Consider the following 20114-nt stretch of genomic DNA (forward strand, 5'->3'; position numbering starts at 1 on the left):
CAGCTTACTCATATACATGGTCAAATATATATGCATGTAACTGTACATGCATTGTACTGAAATTACTACCATTAAAATACATCACAAAACCACAGTTTCCCAGTTCTAGATGCACTCAAGGATAACATCTTTGTGGCCCTGACATGTTCATCCTTGTCAACAACTTTCTAGATTTAGAAAACATAATTATTACCACCTTATCATTACTGCACGCAAAAAATTAGGTATTATTTCAGTTTTGCTAGCAAGTTATATTTTTGAAGACATGTAAAATTAACAGATGTAAGTTATGAATGACATATATTAGTATAAATTTTCTCATTCTGAATAATTTATAATTCAGTGCTTTCATGGTAATATTCCTTAGTAGCCTTATTAACTTGCACTTATTATTTTCCCAGTAAAAGTTATAATTCAAATTTGTGGTTAAAATTACATCCCAAATTGGTCTTACTTTTCTGGCATAATGAAATGTAGCAAAGACCAGAGCTCTTTGAGGGAGTTTTGAAGAGGCGTTCCAGTGATAAGGAGACGGTGATTGGATTTAAAATCTATTAAGGTTTTATACAGAAGAGAATCATCATTCTTTAGCCGATGGGCTTCATCAACGCCTATAAACGCCCAATTGAGACCTCCAAGGAAGGCCTGAAAAAGAACAAAACACTTATTTTGACAGAAAAAATAAAATCCCTGTTTGTCTCTCCCATTTAATCTGAATTCAGGCTTTAAATAATCATTTTCAAATAAAAATAAATTATTACATTGCTCAAATCAAGCAACTGAACATGTAAAAAAACTTACAGGTCAAAATTTATATTGTCTTATACATCGATAAAAGACTAAAAAAGCTAGTAACCAATTAAAAACTTTACTAATGATCTCCTTGAAATTTTCTGACATTACAGCTTATACTCTGAATGTTTACTTGTTAAAGTACCTCCAGAACAAACGCCCATCCTAACTCTTCCATCACAGCCACCAGACTGCAACTGTTTTTCAGTCAATATGATCCTAATTTTTATCCCTTAACAACTACATCAAAAGTAGTTGAATCTGAAACAAGCTCAATTTCATTTCATTCAAATATTAGCTATCTTTCTGGACTTCAGAATCTGAAAACACCCAGGAGCATCTTCCCAAAGCTGTCCTGAAGGTGCTGCTGTCCACTCAACAGACACACCCACTCTCCGGAACAGACACTCAGACCACCCTGGCCAAGTGGGTAAAGTCGCTGCTTACAGCACCAGGATTCCATGACAGGTTTGAATCCTGGCTGCTTCACTTTCAATCCAGCTTCCTTCTGACAGCAAAAGCAGGTAGAGGATGGTCCAAGTGCTTCAGCCCCTGCACCCACATGGGAGACCCAAAGAAGCTCCTGGCTGTGAACTGGCCTAGTTCAGAGCACTGCGACCATTAGGGAGTAATTCAATGATGCAAGATTGCCATCTCTCCTTATCTATGTAAAGCGGACTTTCAAATAAAAGTAAAAATTATTCTCAGCTTAATGGACATAAAAACTAAACCCACAAGCTGATCCAAAAGTTCTTTCATCCTGCCCATAACAGATGGCAAAGGAAAAACCAGTAACACAACCAAAGAAAAATAACAGACAATACAGACCTTATCCTTCAGCAAAATTTCGTAAGTTGTTAATAATATGTTAAATTTTAAACGTTTGGTCTGAGGATGCATCCATTCATGAGTTCTTATCTATCAAAACAAAAATCAGGACAAAAAATTATGGCATATTTAAACTTTGTATAAAAATGAAGCAAACAGATTTCTATATAAAATACTCCACTTAACAAAATACATCAGTTTGTTCATTTAATTATAATGTTTATCAATAAGACAATAAGTCTTAGTTTTCAATCCTGAACACTAGGAAGAGCGTGCAGAGTACCCATGACACAGAACTAGCAATGAATTAAAACTGAAATTGTGGGGCCTGCTGCAATAGCATAGTGGTTAAAGTCCTCGTCTTGATCCGGGATCCCATACGGGTGCCAGTTCTGGTCCCAGCAGCCCCACTTCCCATCCAGCTCCCTGCCTGTGGCCTGGGAAAGCAGTGGAGGATGGTCCAACAAAAATAAATTTAAAAAAATGTAAAAAAAGAAAAAAAGAAAAAAAAAACCCAAACCTGACTTGTACAGCCATGAAGCCAGGATCTTTGTTTTTCTGAAGTATTAAGTCTTTACTGCAATGTAAGCTGAAGTGTGTAACCTCAAAAACTAAAATCAAAAGGACGAAGGATGGGAAAGTGAGACTGGGAGGGAAGATCAGGGTATTATGTTAGAATTGTATCTATAAACTTCACCTAAAATGTTAAGGACTAACTAAAAATGAGAATGTATAATAAATAAAATTGTGAAGCTGGATAGACAACGAGTAACACTCTTCTCAATGCTTCCGTATCTATTTGAAATCTTACATAAAGCAAAGCGGTGAGGAGTATTATTACACCTAAGTCTTAAGTCTTTATTACAGCGCTTAACATGAGCACGTATTTGGGGAAGTTCCGCACGTCCCCCCAAACAAAAAAACCAAAGAAGATGCAACTGGACGGAACCACTGCCCTTGAGGACAAGCATTTCCAGGTGTGGCGATTTGCGAGGAAACAACTTACCATGTTCCTGCTATTAATGTCTCCTAAATAGACCACTGAATTCATCTGCGAAGCCCACGTCTGAATCTCCCTCTGCCAGGAGGTGAGCGTGGAGAGCGGCACGACCAACAGGAAAGGACCATACAACTGATGCTCGTGAAACAAGTAATTCAGAAACGAGATCGTCTGGATCGTTTTTCCAAGGCCCATCTCATCAGCAAGGATGCAACTGTTGCCTCTATAGTTAAAAAGAAAAAGACACATATGCCACAAAGACTCCAATATACACACAAACCTTTTATTACCACATTTATAAATTTATATGAGTAGTAAAATAGAATTAACCTGAAAAGTACTACAAATAATGTATCATTTATACTGGATACAAATAAGCATAAAACATCTGAGTAAAGTTTTAATCACCAGTATTATAAACTAAGAGACGCACCATTTTAGTCCAGAAGACATTAATGTGTCAATTAACTGGAAAATACAATTTATCTATATAGATATGTTACAAAAATAAGGTTTGCAGAATAAACATTGTTTAAAAAACACATAGCTTAACTGCACTTAGATGCCTATATTCTCCCATGAGTAGAGGACACAGGGACGGAATGCCAGAAAGAACCCAGGAGGAAGGGCTAGCGAGGTGGCCTAGGGGCTTAAATCCTTGCTTTGAGCACACCGAGATCCCATATGGGCGCCAGTTCTAATCCCGGCAGCCCTGCTTCCCATCCAGCTCCCTGCCTGTGGCCTGGGAAAGAAGTGGAGGACGGCCCAAAGCTTTGGGATCCCGCATCTGTGTAAGAGACCCGGAAGAGGCTCCGGATCCTGGCGGTCAGATCGGCTCAGCTCCAACCATTGTGGCCGCTTGGGGAGTAACTCAACAGACAGAAGTTCTTCCTCTCTCTCTCCTCCCCTCTGTGTATCTAACTTCGCAATAAAATAAATAAATCTTCAGGGAGAAAAAAAAAAAAAGAACTGGGAGGAAGAGGAACATGGCAGGAGTAGGGTGGAGCATGATTTCATCTACATGATTTTTAGAGTAAAAAAAAAAAAACAGAAACAAAAAGAAAACAAAGAATGCAATCAATCCAGGAAGTTAAATTCCAACTCCACTGAATTTTTTCTAATATGTAACAATTAATATTTATTAACACTAGGAAAAAAGCAGTCTTAAGACAATAAAAGCATTCTCTTATACTTTACATTAACAGAGTTATTTTCTTAATCTCATTCTCATAAAATTTGGATTCCTTTAAATTAGCATGAATCAAGATACAAAACTGGGGCTGGCACCATGAGAGTACGTTCAGCTGCCACCTCCAGCACCAATATCCCAGCTGGGTGCTGGCTGCAGTTCTTACTGTTCACTTTCACCCCAGCTCCCTAAGGAGGACGGCCCAGGAGTCTGCCACCCATGTGTGACACCTGGATGAAGTGCCTAGCTTCCAACTTGGCCCAGACCCTGCCACTGCAGCCATGTGGGATGGCAAACAGCCGTTTCTTAGGATAGGCACCATGCCTCAACAGGTTAATCCTCCACCTCTGAGCACCAGCATCCACTGCTGATCCACCTCCCTGTTTATGTCCCGGGAAGGCAATGGAGGATGGAGAGCCTAAAGCCTTGGACCCTACATGTATATAGGAGATCCACTCCTGGCTGCTGGTTAGCTCAGCTTCAGCCTTTGTGGCCGCTTGGAGAACAAACCAGTAGATCGAAGATTTTTCTCTCTGTTTTTCCTTCTCTGTAAAAACTGCCTTTTATATAGTTTTACAAAAAAAGAAAAAAAAGTCTCTTAACTCTTTCAAATAAATAAATTTTTAAAGAACATGAATAAAAATATACTTACTTGCACCATGAATGAGCAAGCCAATTCAAACCATTTAGTTGATAATCCCTTAATTCTAAACCTTCATGTCCTCCAATATAGGAAGGTTGCTTCTTCAAGGCTACAAACCTTGGTCTTTGTTTTAATACCTTCAGTAGAAATAGATGTTAATATATAGAATTACTAAATAGAAGTTGCTCTGAGACCAGTTTTATAGTACAAAGCGTTAAGCTGCCACCGAAAACGAAAACACAGACATTCCCTTCAGGCAACAAACAGTTCCAACTACTGGCTAATCCACTTCTGATCCAGATCCCTGAGAGTATGCCTGGGAAAGGCGTCAAAGACGGCCCACCAGGGAGATGCACACCGGCTTCAGCCTGACCCAGCCCTGGGCACTGTGACCACTTCTGAACTGAACCAGTGGATACAACATCTTTTTTCCTCTGCCTCGTCCAATATCACCAATAATAAGTATCAAAATAGTATTAATAAAGTATTAGCCAAGGTAGTCCTGCATATTTTCTTCTGTTTGTTTTCAAAGAAAGTACTGCCTGCATTGAAACCAAACATCTCAATTTCCAAACATTTTTTTCCAATTTGGTCTCTGCAGCCCCACCAATTTAGTCTCTCTGACATAATTTCACTCAGCAAACATAAAACATGTTACATACAAGGTAAGGGAGGAATCCAAGAACCTCACTCCCTAACACTACCCATTAAACAAGACCAGACAGTACTCCAGCCAGCCAGTGTTAATTGAGGCTCCAGTTCTGTCCTATCTTAGGCACATACTATTTATGATACACACACACACAACATTAAAAGCATTAAACACTCACCTTGCAGTCTTTGAAAGGAGTGGTTTTTGACTGGTTCCTGCTGAAGTATTCATCAATGCGTGCTTGGAACTTTTTGGAAATGAGAGCCCCGTCTTCCCAGCTGCACTCGGAGTACGGCAGACCCTGCCACTTGCAATAATAATCGGGATAGCCGGCTGCTGACTTTTGATTGGAATGAGCTGCAAGATAAATCGGGTGTTCCTTTTATTTTCTGTACATTCACACTCATCAGAATTACTTCTTAATGTAAAAGACCACACAAATAAACACTAATCATCTAGCTTAACTATAACTTGCTTTTTCACTTAATGCAAGCTGCTGCATTTGATGTGTAAGTAATAATGGTTTTCCAAATTATTCCAAGCACAGAAAGGAGCATTCAATCAGAACATCTCTCACTAACCGATGATGCGCTCCACTATCTGGTACTGCTTATGCAGATCATCTGTCAGCTCCTGCTGGCAATTGTAATATTCTACATCTTCTGGAGAAGCGTTTTTCAACCTGAAAAATATCAATCCAGGAATATATTTCAAAATCTCCCATGAACATCATCCCCCAACCACTATCTGGTAACATCAAGTAATCTAAGTAGCATACTAAAAATATTAGAAGTAGTAAGGCATCACTAATTTTAAACTTAAACAATTTTAATTTACACTGTGCAAGACACCTTCCCTGCTATTATTATCAAGGAGCATGCATATGCCCTCTCCCTTAAGAACTCCATATCAAGATAACTAAATTTAAATCTGTATACTCAACATGAGAGAAAATGTTCTAAAATCAAACATTTTACGAAATTCCAACTACCTAGTCACCAACCGTTACTTGCTATTGCAACGGGAACACATACTAGAAATTTTCTAATCATGGAGTCAGGTGGATATTTACCATCGTTTTGTTTCCTGATCTTTTTTCTTGTAATTATCTAATTTTTTCATTCCTCTAACATTCTGCTGCTTAAGGGTTTCCTCTGTTTCCCAAGTATTATGGATATGGGACCATCCCTTCCATTTAATTAGATACTGGATCTCTCCCGCCTCCTTGTTTTTTTCGAAGCCCGCATTTGGGTCGCCATCTGCTTCGACTGCATAGATGGTTGTCGTAGCACCAGTAGCTGAAAACCAAATCACAAGGCAGCTCATGTCATTTAGTTTTACTACTATTTCCTTTCAGCTCAAAATTTCAAGAAAATCTTTTTTTTTTTTCAAAAATGTGCACAGGTTGAATAGTAGTTATCCCCAAGTACTGCGGAATCATAGCGTCTCAGATTTCCAAGCGATGCAGATTTTCCGATCAGATTTGTTCAACCAGTGAACTATTAAAACAAGCTCAAAAGAGGGTGGCACATTCATGAGCACTAAATATGAGCCTATATACTTCAGATAAAAGAAAATGCCCAAAAAACAAGCATTTTATGAAATTAATTCACCTAGTTAATGACCATTATTTGTTATAGCAACAGAAACATGTATTAGAAACAGACATACATATTAGAAATCATCTAATTATCAACCATATGTCTTGGAGTCAGGTGGGTGTTTTGGGGAAGACACTCAGGCTAAGCAAAATCTTACAGCATCTAAGTGATACAGACAGAACTCCTCTGCATTTTCAAAATTGAAGAAACCCAGACAGAAAAACTGAGAAATCTTTATGAAATATTTTTGAGTTAAAACTATTTAAAAACAGTTTATGTATTCGTATACACATACTTATATGTGGCACTATGTATATATATGTATTATATATATATATATTTAATACCTCCTTTTCTCCCAATTCTACAATCCATAAACCTTTCAATTGTTTCAAACTCCTCCTCTTCGGGCTGAGGAACATCCTCTCCGCACACCTCCAGCAGGTCGTCGGAGTCCGTTTTCATCTCTTCGTCTTCCTTATAGCTGACATTGACAGTTGCTTGGCGACGAGAACTTCTTTTATCATTATCATAATCTTCATCATCCTCATCCTCAGATGAATCAAGCTGTCTCTTTTTGTGTCCAAGAATCTTCTTCGCATTTTTTGACTTGGACCTTTCATGAAGGGTAGGAGGGAACGAGAGCATTTTAAGGAAAACCACCAGCAAGATTTGTTCTCACACAGAAAGAACGAGCGTGCACCTTCCAGACCACGATCGTGCCACACTCACCGACTTAGAGGTTTTCTGCTCTTGACTTTGTTTTTTGGCTCATAGTCGGATTCAGTTTCGTCAGAACTGCTTTTATCTCTCTCCTCTTCAGACTCCGAGTCTGAGCCCGACGGAGATGGAGACCCCGACCCAGACATCTGCCAGTCTTCACTGCACAGGAAACCAATAAGGCATTCTTACTTACTTACACTCACCACCACCACCAATGGAAATGATCTAAAATCAAATTTCCCACTGATATGATTTTTTCCCCCTTAGTCAAATCTCTAGAATAGGAAAATAGTCTTTATAGACTTTTCTGATAATTTGTTTAGTGGCACGTTAAAGAGCAACCAGATGACAAATTGTCATTACGGACAAAAAGGAATGCCAATTTAGTCAAGGAGCTTTAAGTTGAACGCTGTTGTTTTATCTGTCTTCTCCAGGTGTTAGCGCTGTGGTACAGGTGAAGTTGGCCCCTGTAATGCCAGCATATCACAGTGAGTACCAGTTTCAGTCCTGGCTGCCCTGCTGACAATTCAGCTCCCTGCTAACATGTGCGGAAAAGCAACACAGGATAGTTCAGATACTTCCAACTATGAGAAAGAGGTAGATGGAGTCTGGGGTTTTTGGCTTCCACCTGGACCACTCCCTGATGGCTGCAGCCATTTTGGGAGCAAACCAGTAGAAACAGGATCTGTTTTACAAATAAATAAATAAATAAAAATCATTGATTCTAACAGCTGTAAACAGAGCTCTTTAAAATGATAAATACACCTGTTCACCAAGAAAAAAGTTTAGGGACCAGCACAATAGCTCAACTGGCTAATCCTTTGCCTTGCAGCACTGGCATCCGATATGAATAACGGTTCCTGTTCTGCTGTTCCACTTATAATTTATTCCCCCACTTATGGCCTGGGAAATCAGTGGAGCGTGGCTCTGCACCCAGGTGAGAGACCAGAAGCAGCTTCTAGCTCTTGGCTTCAGATCAGCCAGTTTCAGTCATTGCAGCCATCTGGGGAATGAACCAACGGATGCAAAATTCTTTTCTGTTTCTCCTCTCTATAAATCTGCCTTTCTTATAAAAATGAATAAATCTTTAAAAAAGAAAGAAAAGTAGAAAGCAAAAGTTAAAGGGTCACCATTGTGCAATGTGCAAAGCTGTCATCTGTTACTGATATCACAAATGAGCACCGGTTCAAATCCCGGCCACTCCACTTTCAATCCAGCTCCATCTACCTCCCTGTCAATAAACTGGAAAAAAACAAAGAACACTTGGAAAATGGTCTAAGGACTGACGGCCCTGCCACTCATGGGCAGAGTAGGATGAAGCCCCCGGCTGCCCAGGGCACTGCAGCCATCTGGGGAGTGAACGGACAGATGGAGAATCTTTTCTCCTGTCTCTCCCTGTCTGTGATTTTGAGTTCAAATAAATGTTAAAAAACAAACAAAAAACAGCAACAAGAACCTAATTCCCATCATTCAACAATTACCTTGCTCTCCTACTACTTTAGTCTATCTGACTCCAATCAAAATGCAGAGAAGAAAATACTACATGTCTAGGTTAATTTTCTGCCAATTTTTAAAGCTCAAATAAAATTTTAACAAATTCTGCATCTAGCTTTACTGTCACTTCTGCTCCACTGCTCTGCACCTCACTTCAGTGAAGCGGAAGGTTGCGTGAGCAAGCACATGACAAAATTTCATTACTGTAAAAATGCAAAAGAACAAAACTCTCCTGAGATCCTCCCAAGGCTTCACACCGGAAGGAGCAACAAATTAAACACACAAGGAGTCCGACTGTCCAAAGAAATGACTCAATACCAAAAGCAGTTGATCCAGCATCCCAAATTCCTTCTTGGTTTTTAATCTTATTCACTATACCCATGCTAAATTTTAAAACTAGCAACTCAGTGGAAGAGTTAAAACGTTAATGAAACAAACTCAAGGACTGTTCATTTAAAACAAGCAGACAGATGTGCAGAAAATCAGTGAGAATGTAGCACAGCAATGGAGAGATTAACGCACGATACACTACGACTCATGGAAGGTAAAACTGAATGAGCCAGCCTACATCTGTAATACAGAACTGGGGGATCCACAGGCAGGAGAGAGAACACTCAAATACACAAATGACTAGATTCTCAGAATCGAATACAGATCTTCTTCTCCTTCTGTCTACTCACTGCATTTCTGAGCCAGGATCTTGAGACAATTGCAGTGAATTTTCACGATTCTAAATCAAGTATATTTCATGTGCACATGAATTTTAAGGATGACCACTGGCATACATTAACAGAATCCCCTGAAATCAGTCGTCCTGTAGTGCCTCTGTGTTTACAAATAACACTTTATCATTTCTTTACAACTTAGAAATACACAGAGAAGAGAAGCAACATGAAAATAAGAGATGGCACCAAAACTTCCATGGTCACTAAAAGACAAATGCTAAGACTTCACGGTTTACATGAAAATACACCACAGCCAAGAATATGTAAGTCTACTATAGCAAGACATTTTATAAAGAAAGAAACTTAAAAGCCCAGTAAGAGTCCTTATTTATATGAAGGCAGTCAAGTGTACAACGTGACATACTCTTTATGTTTTTTCCTTTTTATCTCACTTGATGAATCATCGGAATCTTCACTGCTAGAGGAATCCTAGAGAAAAACAAAGCATGATTCACTAATGAGAAGAACGAAACTATATTCTTGCTGAATCATTAATTAATAATGTTTATGTTGTAAATCAGAATGGAATCATGCAAATTTGCAGCATCAGCATTTTAGTTTTATAATCTACCATCCCTAGAAACCATTACCATTGTTCAGTACAAACACAGTATGAAAATCTAGTTGCTGGTGTGCCAAAATTTCAACTAATATTTTTCTCCTCCATTAGTGTTTGTATCTTTTTCTTTTTTCTTTTAATCCAGAAGCTGGGAGAGGGGAGAAGCTGGGAAGAGGAGAAAAAGAGAGCTCCACCTACCAGCTTACTTTCAAAGGCCCAGGCTGAGCTGAGCCTGCAGCCAGAAGTGAGTAACTATGCTAAGGTCTCCTAGCACTTGGGCCATTGCTTGACGCCTGCCAGGACCTGCACCGGCAAGAACCTCAAATTAGGAGCGAGAGCTGGAACTCCGATCCAGGCCCTCTGACACGGGATGAGGCCAAATGTCCACCACCCACCATTATTCTTGAATTTTTTTTTCTCAGTGTTTTTCTGCAAACATACAGGAACTACACTGATGATAGCTGCAGACTGCTCTTTTAAACACAGCCAGGAGCTAGCCCCTGGGCATAATAGGCCAAGCCTCTGTAGAACTGGCATTCCAAATAAATAAACAAAGAAAAAAAAACTGGCATTCCATGTGGGCACTGGTTCATGTGCTGGCTGTTCCACTTCCCATACAGCCCCCTGCTAATGGCCTAGGAAAGCAGCAGAGGATGGCTCAAGCCCTTGGGCCTCCTCACCAATGTGGGAGACCTGAAAGAAGGTCCTGGTTCCCTACTTCAGATCAGCTCAGCTCTGGCTACTGTGGCCATTTGGGGGAAGAACCAGTGGATGTGGATGGAAGACCTCTCCCTTGCTCTCCTCTCTGTAACTCTGCCATTCAAACATGAATCTTAAAAACAAACAAAAAGCTGCACCATAAAAAAGTCACAATTAATCTTAATATTCTGTACAAAATGATCTGATGATATAAAATTATTTCATCCATTAGTCTGTGTTCATATCTTTTAATTATTTCCCTCAGATTTCACATTTATTTCCAGCTTTGCTAGGATGAGCAAAACAACAAAAAACTTCTACTGCTTTGGATTAATCCTTGCAAGGAGAATTTCTGGATACCAGCATGCCTAATTTTCAAGAGTCTTACGTATTTCCTAGCCTTTCAAAGCATTTATTGCCGACAATGATTTCATAATTAGTAATTTAAGGATTAGGGAACATGGACACTTTAGACACAGTTACTGGAAGCTTACTTCTTCCGATCCACTGTGAGATGACGCTTGCTGCTGCTGCTGCTGCTGCTGTTGCTTCTTAAGCATTGCAGATCTCTGCACAGCCAGAATACTAGGGCTGGATTTCCAAAACTGCAACAGAAGCAGCAATGAAAATCCAAGAAAACACCAATAGTTAATTTCTTAAAAAAACAAAACAAAACAAAAACAAACAAAACACACTAACATTTCCACTATCTCCAATCCATAAATTATCAGTATGTTCCTTACTCATATAATTATTATCACCAATATACTTAATTATATTAACTATAATGCTATACTTATGGCACGGAGTTTTACAGAGAATATTAACACCCTCTATATGTTAAAAATGGCTTTTTTTTCCCAAACCAAAATGCCTTCTAAGTACTTCTCACAGTGTGGTTACCTGCTCTGCCAGCATGAGGCAGAGCTTCTACACCATCTAAAGAAACTTCACTGAATAGATTACTTTGGTTCAGCTTTTTTTGGAAAGGAGGAAGGTAGCAAGATTTTCCCAACAATGAAAGCTACATGTTGATTCACAGACCGCCTGAGCATCTTAGCTGATCACGAACTAACTACCCTGGGTAGTAACACACTGCACACAACCATGCAGTATGCACAAGCTCTGTTACATCTTGTGGGAGCTTACTCTAACTGTCCTTACTCCATTCTCCCATTCACCTGCCAAGACAGACTTTATTAAACCCAATTGCTATTAGCAATAAATTTCCTATGAAAATCTTGAGACTGTATACTACAAGGCTAACAAGTCATAAAATCTTATTTTTATCTTTAAGCAACTGAGTATTTATGAAATTCAATTTTTGCCATAGTAAAAATAAACATTTATGTGTGCATTTATTTTAAAATTGCTGTTTTCCAGTGCACTCGTCTAGTGGCTAGAGTCCTTGCCCTGAACGCACCAGGATCCCACATGGACGCTGGTTCTAATTCCGGCAGCCCAACTTCCCATCCAGCTCCCTGCTTGTGGCTTTGGAAAGCAGCCAAGTACGACCCAAAGCTTTGGGATTCCTGCACCTGCCTGCGAGACTTGGAAGAGGATCCATATTCCTGGCTCAGGATCGGCACAGCTCTGCCCACTGTGGCCACTTGGGCAGTGAATCAATGGATGGAAGACCTTCCTCTCTCTCTCTCCTTCCGTCTGTATATCTAACTTTCCAATAAAAAAATCAATGAATTTATTTAAAAAGTCACTGCTTTACAGTTACAGATTGCTCTGCTTCCAGGTCAATCAGTATACAACTGTACAATCACAAGTTAAAGATTCACTAGAACTAAATGTCAATGTTTAAAATATTCTTAAACCCAAACAGTTCCTACCAACCCTATCCATTTTCCGAAAAAAATATGTCAAGTTCACTTCTCCCGCCCGCTCCCATTACCTCAGCTCCATCCACTTTGGGCGGCTTCGCTTGAACTTTGTTCTCCCGGGAAGTGTCGGACTCGGACTCAGACTGACTGCCCGACTCAGATCCGGAGTCAGACTCGCTGCTGCCCGACTGGCTGCTGCTTCCATCACTGCTGCTTCCCGAGCTGGAGCCAGATCCAGAGCCCGAAGCTGACCCACAGTCGTCATCCGACTGGCTACAATCAGAAAATAAACAGAGTTCGTCAAATGTTGGCGCAAAGTCTGAAAAACTAAAATAATTATTTGTTATTTCATATTGTAATTATCAGCCAAATTAAAAAGGAATTGGTAAGTTGACTGTAGCATCTGGCATAGCCAATAAGTTTAGTACAATCTTGGCAACAGCTTCAACAGTCAGATCACAATTTTGCTCCAAGATGATGAATAAACCTACCTACCTACCTACCTACCGGGTGCAGGGAAACACAAGCCTCCCATCCTTTCCTGTAATTCTCAACAGTGCCAGTAGATGGAGGTAAACACTAAGAAAATAGGCTTCAGAGCTCAAAGTAATTCCTTGTCCAGAATAGATTTAATTCATAGAAAGAAATAAGTTTACAGGAAGACTTTTGAGTCTACAAGTTAGATAAAACTTAGAATGCTTAAAGTATGAATAAGCATATTTAATGCCATTAAAATCTATTGAAATAATTTGTCTTCGAGAAACAGGATTAGCTTTAATTTAAAATTAAAACATAACAACAACAACAACATACCCATACAATTGCATTTTATTTGGATCTGCTGAGAGAAATTTTAGCGCGGACACCAGAAGACATTTTTGGACACAAATTCATTTCCTCTACCCTTACTAAATAACAGGATCTCATTTATTCAGTCACCTCCAGTGAGAACTACCCATTAGTCTCTTAACCTTAACACAATCATAAACGCCAAGTTTGTCACAATAATGAGAACATTGAGAAGCACTGCTAAATTTATTTTTCAAGAAAGAATTAAACTGCTTACAGGGTCTTCAGAATATTGCTCCCTTTCCCAGGGTATCTAACCGTACCTTTTCCTTCACACATCACATATAACTTTCCTGTTTGAGAAGGACATCTTTTCTGGAGTTCCTGTCAGTTTAGTCCAGTGTGAGACAGAGGGCTACTAACACTTCCTGTCAATCAATGTGATGCCTCACCTATCAGTCCTTTGAAATAGACACCAAGACCCACTCCGGCTACCCAGGAATGACGATCTATCAAGCGAACAGATTCGTCGATAGCACACAGAGAAAAAAAGCCACCACACATCCTTTGCTCTTTAAATCACAGGTACTGGGCCCAGCGGCTAAAGTCCTCGCCTTAAACGCCCCGGGATCCCGTATGAGCGCCGGTTCTTATCTCAGCAGCTCCACTTCCCTTCCAGCTCCCTGCTTGTGGCCTGGGAAAGCAGTGGAGGATGGCCCAAAGCCTTGGGACGCTGCACCTGTGTGGGAGACCCGGAAGAAGTTCCTGGCTCCTGGCTTCGGATCGGCATGGCATAGCATCGGCCATTGTGCTCACTTGGGGAGTGAATCATCAGACGGAAGACCTTCCTCTCTGTCTCTCCTCCTCTCTGTATACCTGACTTTAATAATAAATAAATAAATAAATAGGAAAAAAAAATAAATCACAGGTACTGGGACTTAGCCTGCAATGGAACATAAAGTTTGAATGAAGTAATGAATGACCTTCCAAGGGAATGGCAACAACGTGTAGCTGCATTCCTTACCACCTGGCCAACAACAGAACACACTGGCCCTGATAAATCTCGTAGTAGGTTTTCGATGCCAAAACATCCCAGAGTGCGTGTGGGAAGTGAATGGATCAGCACCTGTACTTAACACCTAACTCCTGCTTGTGCACATTCTGAAACTAAACTGTCTGCAAAAACCCCAGGATCCATCACTTAACCTCTTATTAATGAATTACTCCCTTTGACCCCAGATTTCATATTTTATTTCCCTAGCTTTTATAAGCTGCTAAATTGAGACAATTCTATTTGGGCAGGGAGAGAAGATGCTGCGGAACTCGCGGACAGAGGGCCAGCGTCACAGCTAGCTCGGCCAGCAGCGCGCTGGGGGAGCTGCTGAGTCAGCTGCTCCACTTCAGCTCCAGCCCCCCGCTCCTGTGCCCGAGAAGGCCACACAAGGTAAGGCGAACCCCTGGTCTGCTGCTACCGGTGAGGGAGACCAGGAGGGAACTCTGGCTCTTGTTTCAGCCTAGTACAGCCATGTGGGGAGCAAGACAGCAGCTGAAAGGTCCTTCTGTGCATCTCATTCCCTCCCCGCTACGCTGCCCTTCAAATTAGCTTAAGCACTGACAGAGGCTAAACCCAATGCCTGACAAACAGAACAACAGGCTTCCCTTCACCGGTTTCAGTTAGCTGTGGCTGTGAGCAGATTCTGGCCAAATATGACAGAAGTGACATTACGATTTATACACTACAGCATTATCATGAAGTTGCCTCCACTTCTCTCCTGACTGCAGAAAATAGCAACCACTGGATCATCAGAAGGCATACATTAAAATCAGCAAGCCTGGGGCCAGTGTTGTGGCATAGCAGCTTAAGCTGTCACCTGCAATGCTGGCATCTCCCATCAGAGCATCAGCTCAAGTTCAGTTGCATCACATCTGATTCAGCTCCATGCAATGCTCCCGACGAGGCAGAAAACTGTCCAAGTGCCTGACCTCCAATGCCAGAGCCCGAGGTGGAATTCTTGGCTCCTGGCTTCAACGGGACTCAGTCCTGACTGTTGTGGCCTCTGAGGCAGTGTACCAGCAGAGAAAATAATTCTCTATCTCAAATACATAAATAAATCTCATATTTCGGTCAAAGAGGAGCAACTCTGTCCAGCAAGCCAGGGTCCCTGAGCACCCTGCAAGAACGAGCGCTCACTACTGCAGAGGTCTGGCCTACATACACTGCAGCAATGCTCAAAGCACAGGCTTCGAGGGCGTGACTTGAACTCCCTCACCATCTCAGCTGCTAGGTCAAGGTCTTCTACTACAAGGCATCAGAAGAAAAAGACAGATGTATTATCAGCACAAGGATGTTTCCACTCTTCATGAGGAACCAGAGATGCCGGGAAAGCAATCGGGCCAAGGCTTCCCGGAGGGAGTGACGTTAGGGCGCTGAACCTGCACCTGCCTGCCATCTTCGCTCCTCCTCCGACAATGCTTCTTCCTCAAAACTGAGCGAGCCTCCACTCTAAAAATCACCTGTCCTTCACCATCACCCAGCATTTCCCTCCTTACAGGTCACCTTCATTCCAGCTCATTCTCCCACCATATTTATATTTATTGGAAAGGCAGGTTTACAGACAGGAGAGATGACAATCTTCCATCCAATGATTCACTCGCAAAGTGGCCACAACAACCAAAGCCGAGTCGATCTGACCAGGAGCCAGGAGCCTCTTCCGGGTCTCCCACGCGGGTGCAGGGTCCCAAGGCCTTGGGCTGTCCTAGACTGCCATCCCAGGCCACAAGCAAGGAGCTGGATAGGAAGTGGAGCTGCCGGGACACAAACCAGGGCCCATATGGGACCCTGGCACATGCAAGGTGAGTACTTCAGGCACTAGGTTGCTGCACAAGGCCTAACAAATAAATAAATAAATGTTTAAACACAAAACAAGAAACCCTTTTCTTTAATGTCTCTTAAAAAAATTGGCCAAGATTAGAATAAAAAAACACTGAGGACAGATGATGATCCACCCAGAGGTTCAACTTCCTATGTCACTGCTTTTGAGGAATCTGAAATCACTCACAGCAATATTTTAATTAATGCAGATAATACATTAAAATCATTCGATCCTAAAGAGATCACCATAATTTCTTGATCTTCTAAAAGATAGTTTCCAAATATTTGTTTTTAAATTACTCTGATGAAGACTGCCACAAAAATAAAGCTCCCAGCTAAATAAGCAAAAGTATTTCCAACGGTCGGCTGGAACCGCGGGAGCATGGTGTTAGGGGACAGGCTGTCCTCGGAGAGCACACAGCGTCACCACAGACTGCAACAGGGCACTGCGCATTTGGCGAATCTTTTGGTGTAAAACATACTAAAACTGGAATAGAAGATTACTTGTACTGTTGGCACCCCAAACACAGCTAACTGCAACTATTACGGCCCTCGTTTCAGATAAAGCTTCTTCCTTCCATCCATATTCAACATTTAGTCACATGAAACAGCAAAAACAGTTCTGTAAAAGTTGCATCAAATAATAACATTTACCTGAAACAAATTTAAGTTTTGCAATAATTAAAATAATGTCACCTCTTTTCCCACGGCCCCTTGAACACAGCACTAACATTCCTGTGTCAGAGGGCGCGTGCAAGGGGCCACTGCTGCAGGTGTGGGCGGTGAAGCCAGCCCCGAGTCCTGGCTGTTCCTGCTTGGCCCAGCTCCATGCCAGCGCACCTGGGAAAGCAGCAAACGAGCCAAGGCTGTGGACCCTGCTGCCCACAGGGAGACTTCAAACAAGCTCCTGGCGTGAGCCTGACCTACCCACTGCCCTGAGACAGCTCAGGAAGTGAGCCCGTGAATGAAGCTTTCTCTCGCAAGAAGCGTGTGCTCTTAACACTCAAATAAATAAATCTTAAAAAAAAAATCAGAGTTTAAGAAAATAACTCAAATTACAAAAGCCTATCTTCTTTAGCACAATCATCTAAATGAAGTGAGTACAGACAATTGTATTTCCGGAAGCCAAACCGGCAGAGGGAAATGGCTCCTGGGCTGCCTGCCCCGGCACAGAGGACCCTTCTCGGAGCCTCAGCCTCCATCAGGGCCGTGTGAACAGAGCCTTTGTGTTCCCAGCCTCAGTCACTTACACTCACGCCTATCCAAAGCAGCTTTTCACTGCAGTTTATCATTCACCTAAAGTTAACTTTTGACTAAGCAGTTTGTATTTAAAATATTTTTAACTTTCACTTGAAAGGCAGAGTTGGGGAGGGGCAAAGGGAGAGTTCCCCTACCCACTCGCTCGCTCACTTCCCAAATGACTGCACCGCTGGAGCGGGTCAGCCAAAGCCACGAGTCTCACTGAGCTGTCCTACATGAACACAGCGGGCCGGGTACTGCAGCCATCCTCCACTGCTTTCCCAGCTGGATCGGAGTGCGATAACCAGCACACAAAGCAGCACCCCATGGGACCCCAGATTTGCACTTGACCACTTAACCCACAACACCACAGTGCTGTCTCAGACATATAAAACAATTCTTAGTTACACATATATGACAAACTGATCCTAATATAACTGATTTCTAAGGTCTGTCCTTCAAAAGTAGTTGTGCTCAAGTCACACAAAAACCATACTCTCCAGGGCATCTGCCAATACTGTATTTATTCTGCTATCCTTCCATCTCCCAAGCACCTTTACTGGGAAGTAAGTCACGTGCAATTTTTAGCATACTACTCAACAAACTGCAGAAGAAAGAACTACAAAGTGAAAAGTCCAACAAATTCTATTACACTTATTATTTGGATCTAGGGTCTGGTGCAGTAGCCTAGTGGCTGAAGTACTCGTCTTGCATGAGCCAGGATCCCACATGGGCATCAGTTCACATCCTAGCTGCTCCACTTCCCATTCAGCTCCCTGCCTGTGGCCTGGGAAAGCAGTAGAGGATGGCTCAAAGCCTTGGGACCCAGTACCCACGTGGGAGTCCCGGAAGAAGCTCCTGGCTCCTGCCTTCAGACTGACTCAGTTTTGGCCGTTGTGGCCACTTTGGGAGTGAATCATTGCATGGAAAATCTTCGTCTCTCCTTCTCTCTGTAAATCTGCTTTTCCAATAAAAATAAATAAACCTCTAAAAAATAAGTAAATAAAATAATTTGGGTATTACGACCTCTCGAGAAACTTTCCTCTGCATCATTGTTTACATTTGGGCTTTCCACGTGGAGGATGTGGCAGCCCACTGAGCCCTGCCGGGACGTACGCATCATGCCAGGGGGGGGAGCAAAGAGCACACTGGGCAGCTACCCCCGCCAAAGGACGACAGCAAGTTATCTGGACGAATGCAGGCTCTGAGGCCAACTATGTCCGCCGGGGGACCCTGGAAGGGTTTCCTCATTCTTGGATGGGCAAAATCCACATTTCAGAACTGTCGAACCTGGGCAGAACCCTCAGTGTATGTGCCACGTCGGGGTCCGCCTTGGTATCAGTGGCCATTCTCCATCGCTGGCTACTGCAGCGGGTGGGAGGCTGGCTTCTTGCCTTAGTCTCCCCTCCTCCCACTCCAAACAACAGCAAAAACATTTGTTCTTTTTCTAAGCTACATAGTCCTTCATCAGCAAGACTACAAGTTAAAGAGCTCCATGGAAACTTCCAGAGCTCATAGCACCACTCCTATAACGCAAACACCAATCTTTCTCCTCACCTGTGTATTAATTCAATTGAGGATGTTAGTAAACTGGCTATTTTTCATTATTTAATCCTCCTTCAAGCTTTGCTAGAACACAAGGAGGTGCTGAGTACAGGTAAACAACTACGCACACATGACTATCAATAATTCTCGTGGGACTCTTTCACACAATGGAAATTCAGATTACATCTAGGATATACAGGGTGCACAGTTTAGGATAAAAGAGTTGTGCTATAGAGTTCCAGAATGAATGATAAATGTACATACTTGTTAGAACTCACAGAACTCCATATAACAACTGGTGGTTATTCCCCTGGCTTTACTTTTCAAGTAGAAAATATGTAAGCATGCACTGGGGTTGGCGCCATAGCTCGGCATTCTAATCTTCCACCCTGTGGCGCCAGCAACCCACAGGGTGCCAGTTCATGTGCTGGCTGCTCCCCGACCTTATAGCCTGGGAACACGGTGGAGGTGGGCCACGTTCTTGGGACCTGAAGCCACGTGAGGCTTTAGATGAGCTCGGCTCTGACCGTCATGTTCATCTGGAGAGTGAACCAGAGGATGCCACATGTTCCATCTCCATCTCTCCTTCTAAAACTCTGTCCTTCAAATAAACACAAATCTCAACATACATATTTTAAAGTTATGTTGGAGTGTCAGAGCTCTTGGAGCATGGCTGATTCTGGGTTAAAGTGATGACAACGTGTAAAGGAAACACCAACACTAAAGGGTCCCCCACAGTCCAAGCTACACTAATTGAACCATAAGTTAATCGTATTTATGGAGAGATTGTAGCAGGAAAGTGCAGCTTCATTCCCACTCAGGCCGACCGGAAATGGGACAAGTAGTGATTTGCTTCCACAGAATAAAACATGGAAAAGAGAAAAGTAATTACGGTGGAGAGAGCTGCAAACACAGCCTTCAGCAGGACGAGG

At 42.0% G+C, this 20114-nt stretch overlaps 1 protein-coding gene across 2 annotated transcripts in view; it reads right to left on the minus strand.

Moving 5' to 3' along the window:
* CHD1 (chromodomain helicase DNA binding protein 1) overlaps positions 1 to 20114 on the minus strand; it is a 58093-nt gene that overhangs the window by 28979 nt on the left and 9000 nt on the right. For both annotated transcript variants that reach the window (XM_040986090.1, XM_040986089.1), the window contains exons 3-14: positions 12809 to 13010; positions 11400 to 11510; positions 10012 to 10076; positions 7438 to 7587; positions 7053 to 7321; positions 6177 to 6402; positions 5686 to 5786; positions 5283 to 5461; positions 4462 to 4589; positions 2627 to 2843; positions 1621 to 1710; positions 455 to 645 (exon numbers count right to left, since the gene is read on the minus strand). In XM_040986090.1, the coding sequence (XP_040842024.1) occupies positions 455 to 645; positions 1621 to 1710; positions 2627 to 2843; positions 4462 to 4589; positions 5283 to 5461; positions 5686 to 5786; positions 6177 to 6402; positions 7053 to 7321; positions 7438 to 7587; positions 10012 to 10076; positions 11400 to 11510; positions 12809 to 13010 (1929 nt within the window). The remainder of the gene's footprint in view (positions 1 to 454; positions 646 to 1620; positions 1711 to 2626; positions 2844 to 4461; positions 4590 to 5282; positions 5462 to 5685; positions 5787 to 6176; positions 6403 to 7052; positions 7322 to 7437; positions 7588 to 10011; positions 10077 to 11399; positions 11511 to 12808; positions 13011 to 20114) is intronic.

The sequence above is a fragment of the Ochotona curzoniae genome, unplaced genomic scaffold, assembly GCF_017591425.1.
Source record: "Ochotona curzoniae isolate NIBS_2020 unplaced genomic scaffold, NIBS_Ocur_1.0 contig_4501, whole genome shotgun sequence".
Classification (NCBI taxonomy): Eukaryota; Metazoa; Chordata; class Mammalia; order Lagomorpha; family Ochotonidae; genus Ochotona; species Ochotona curzoniae.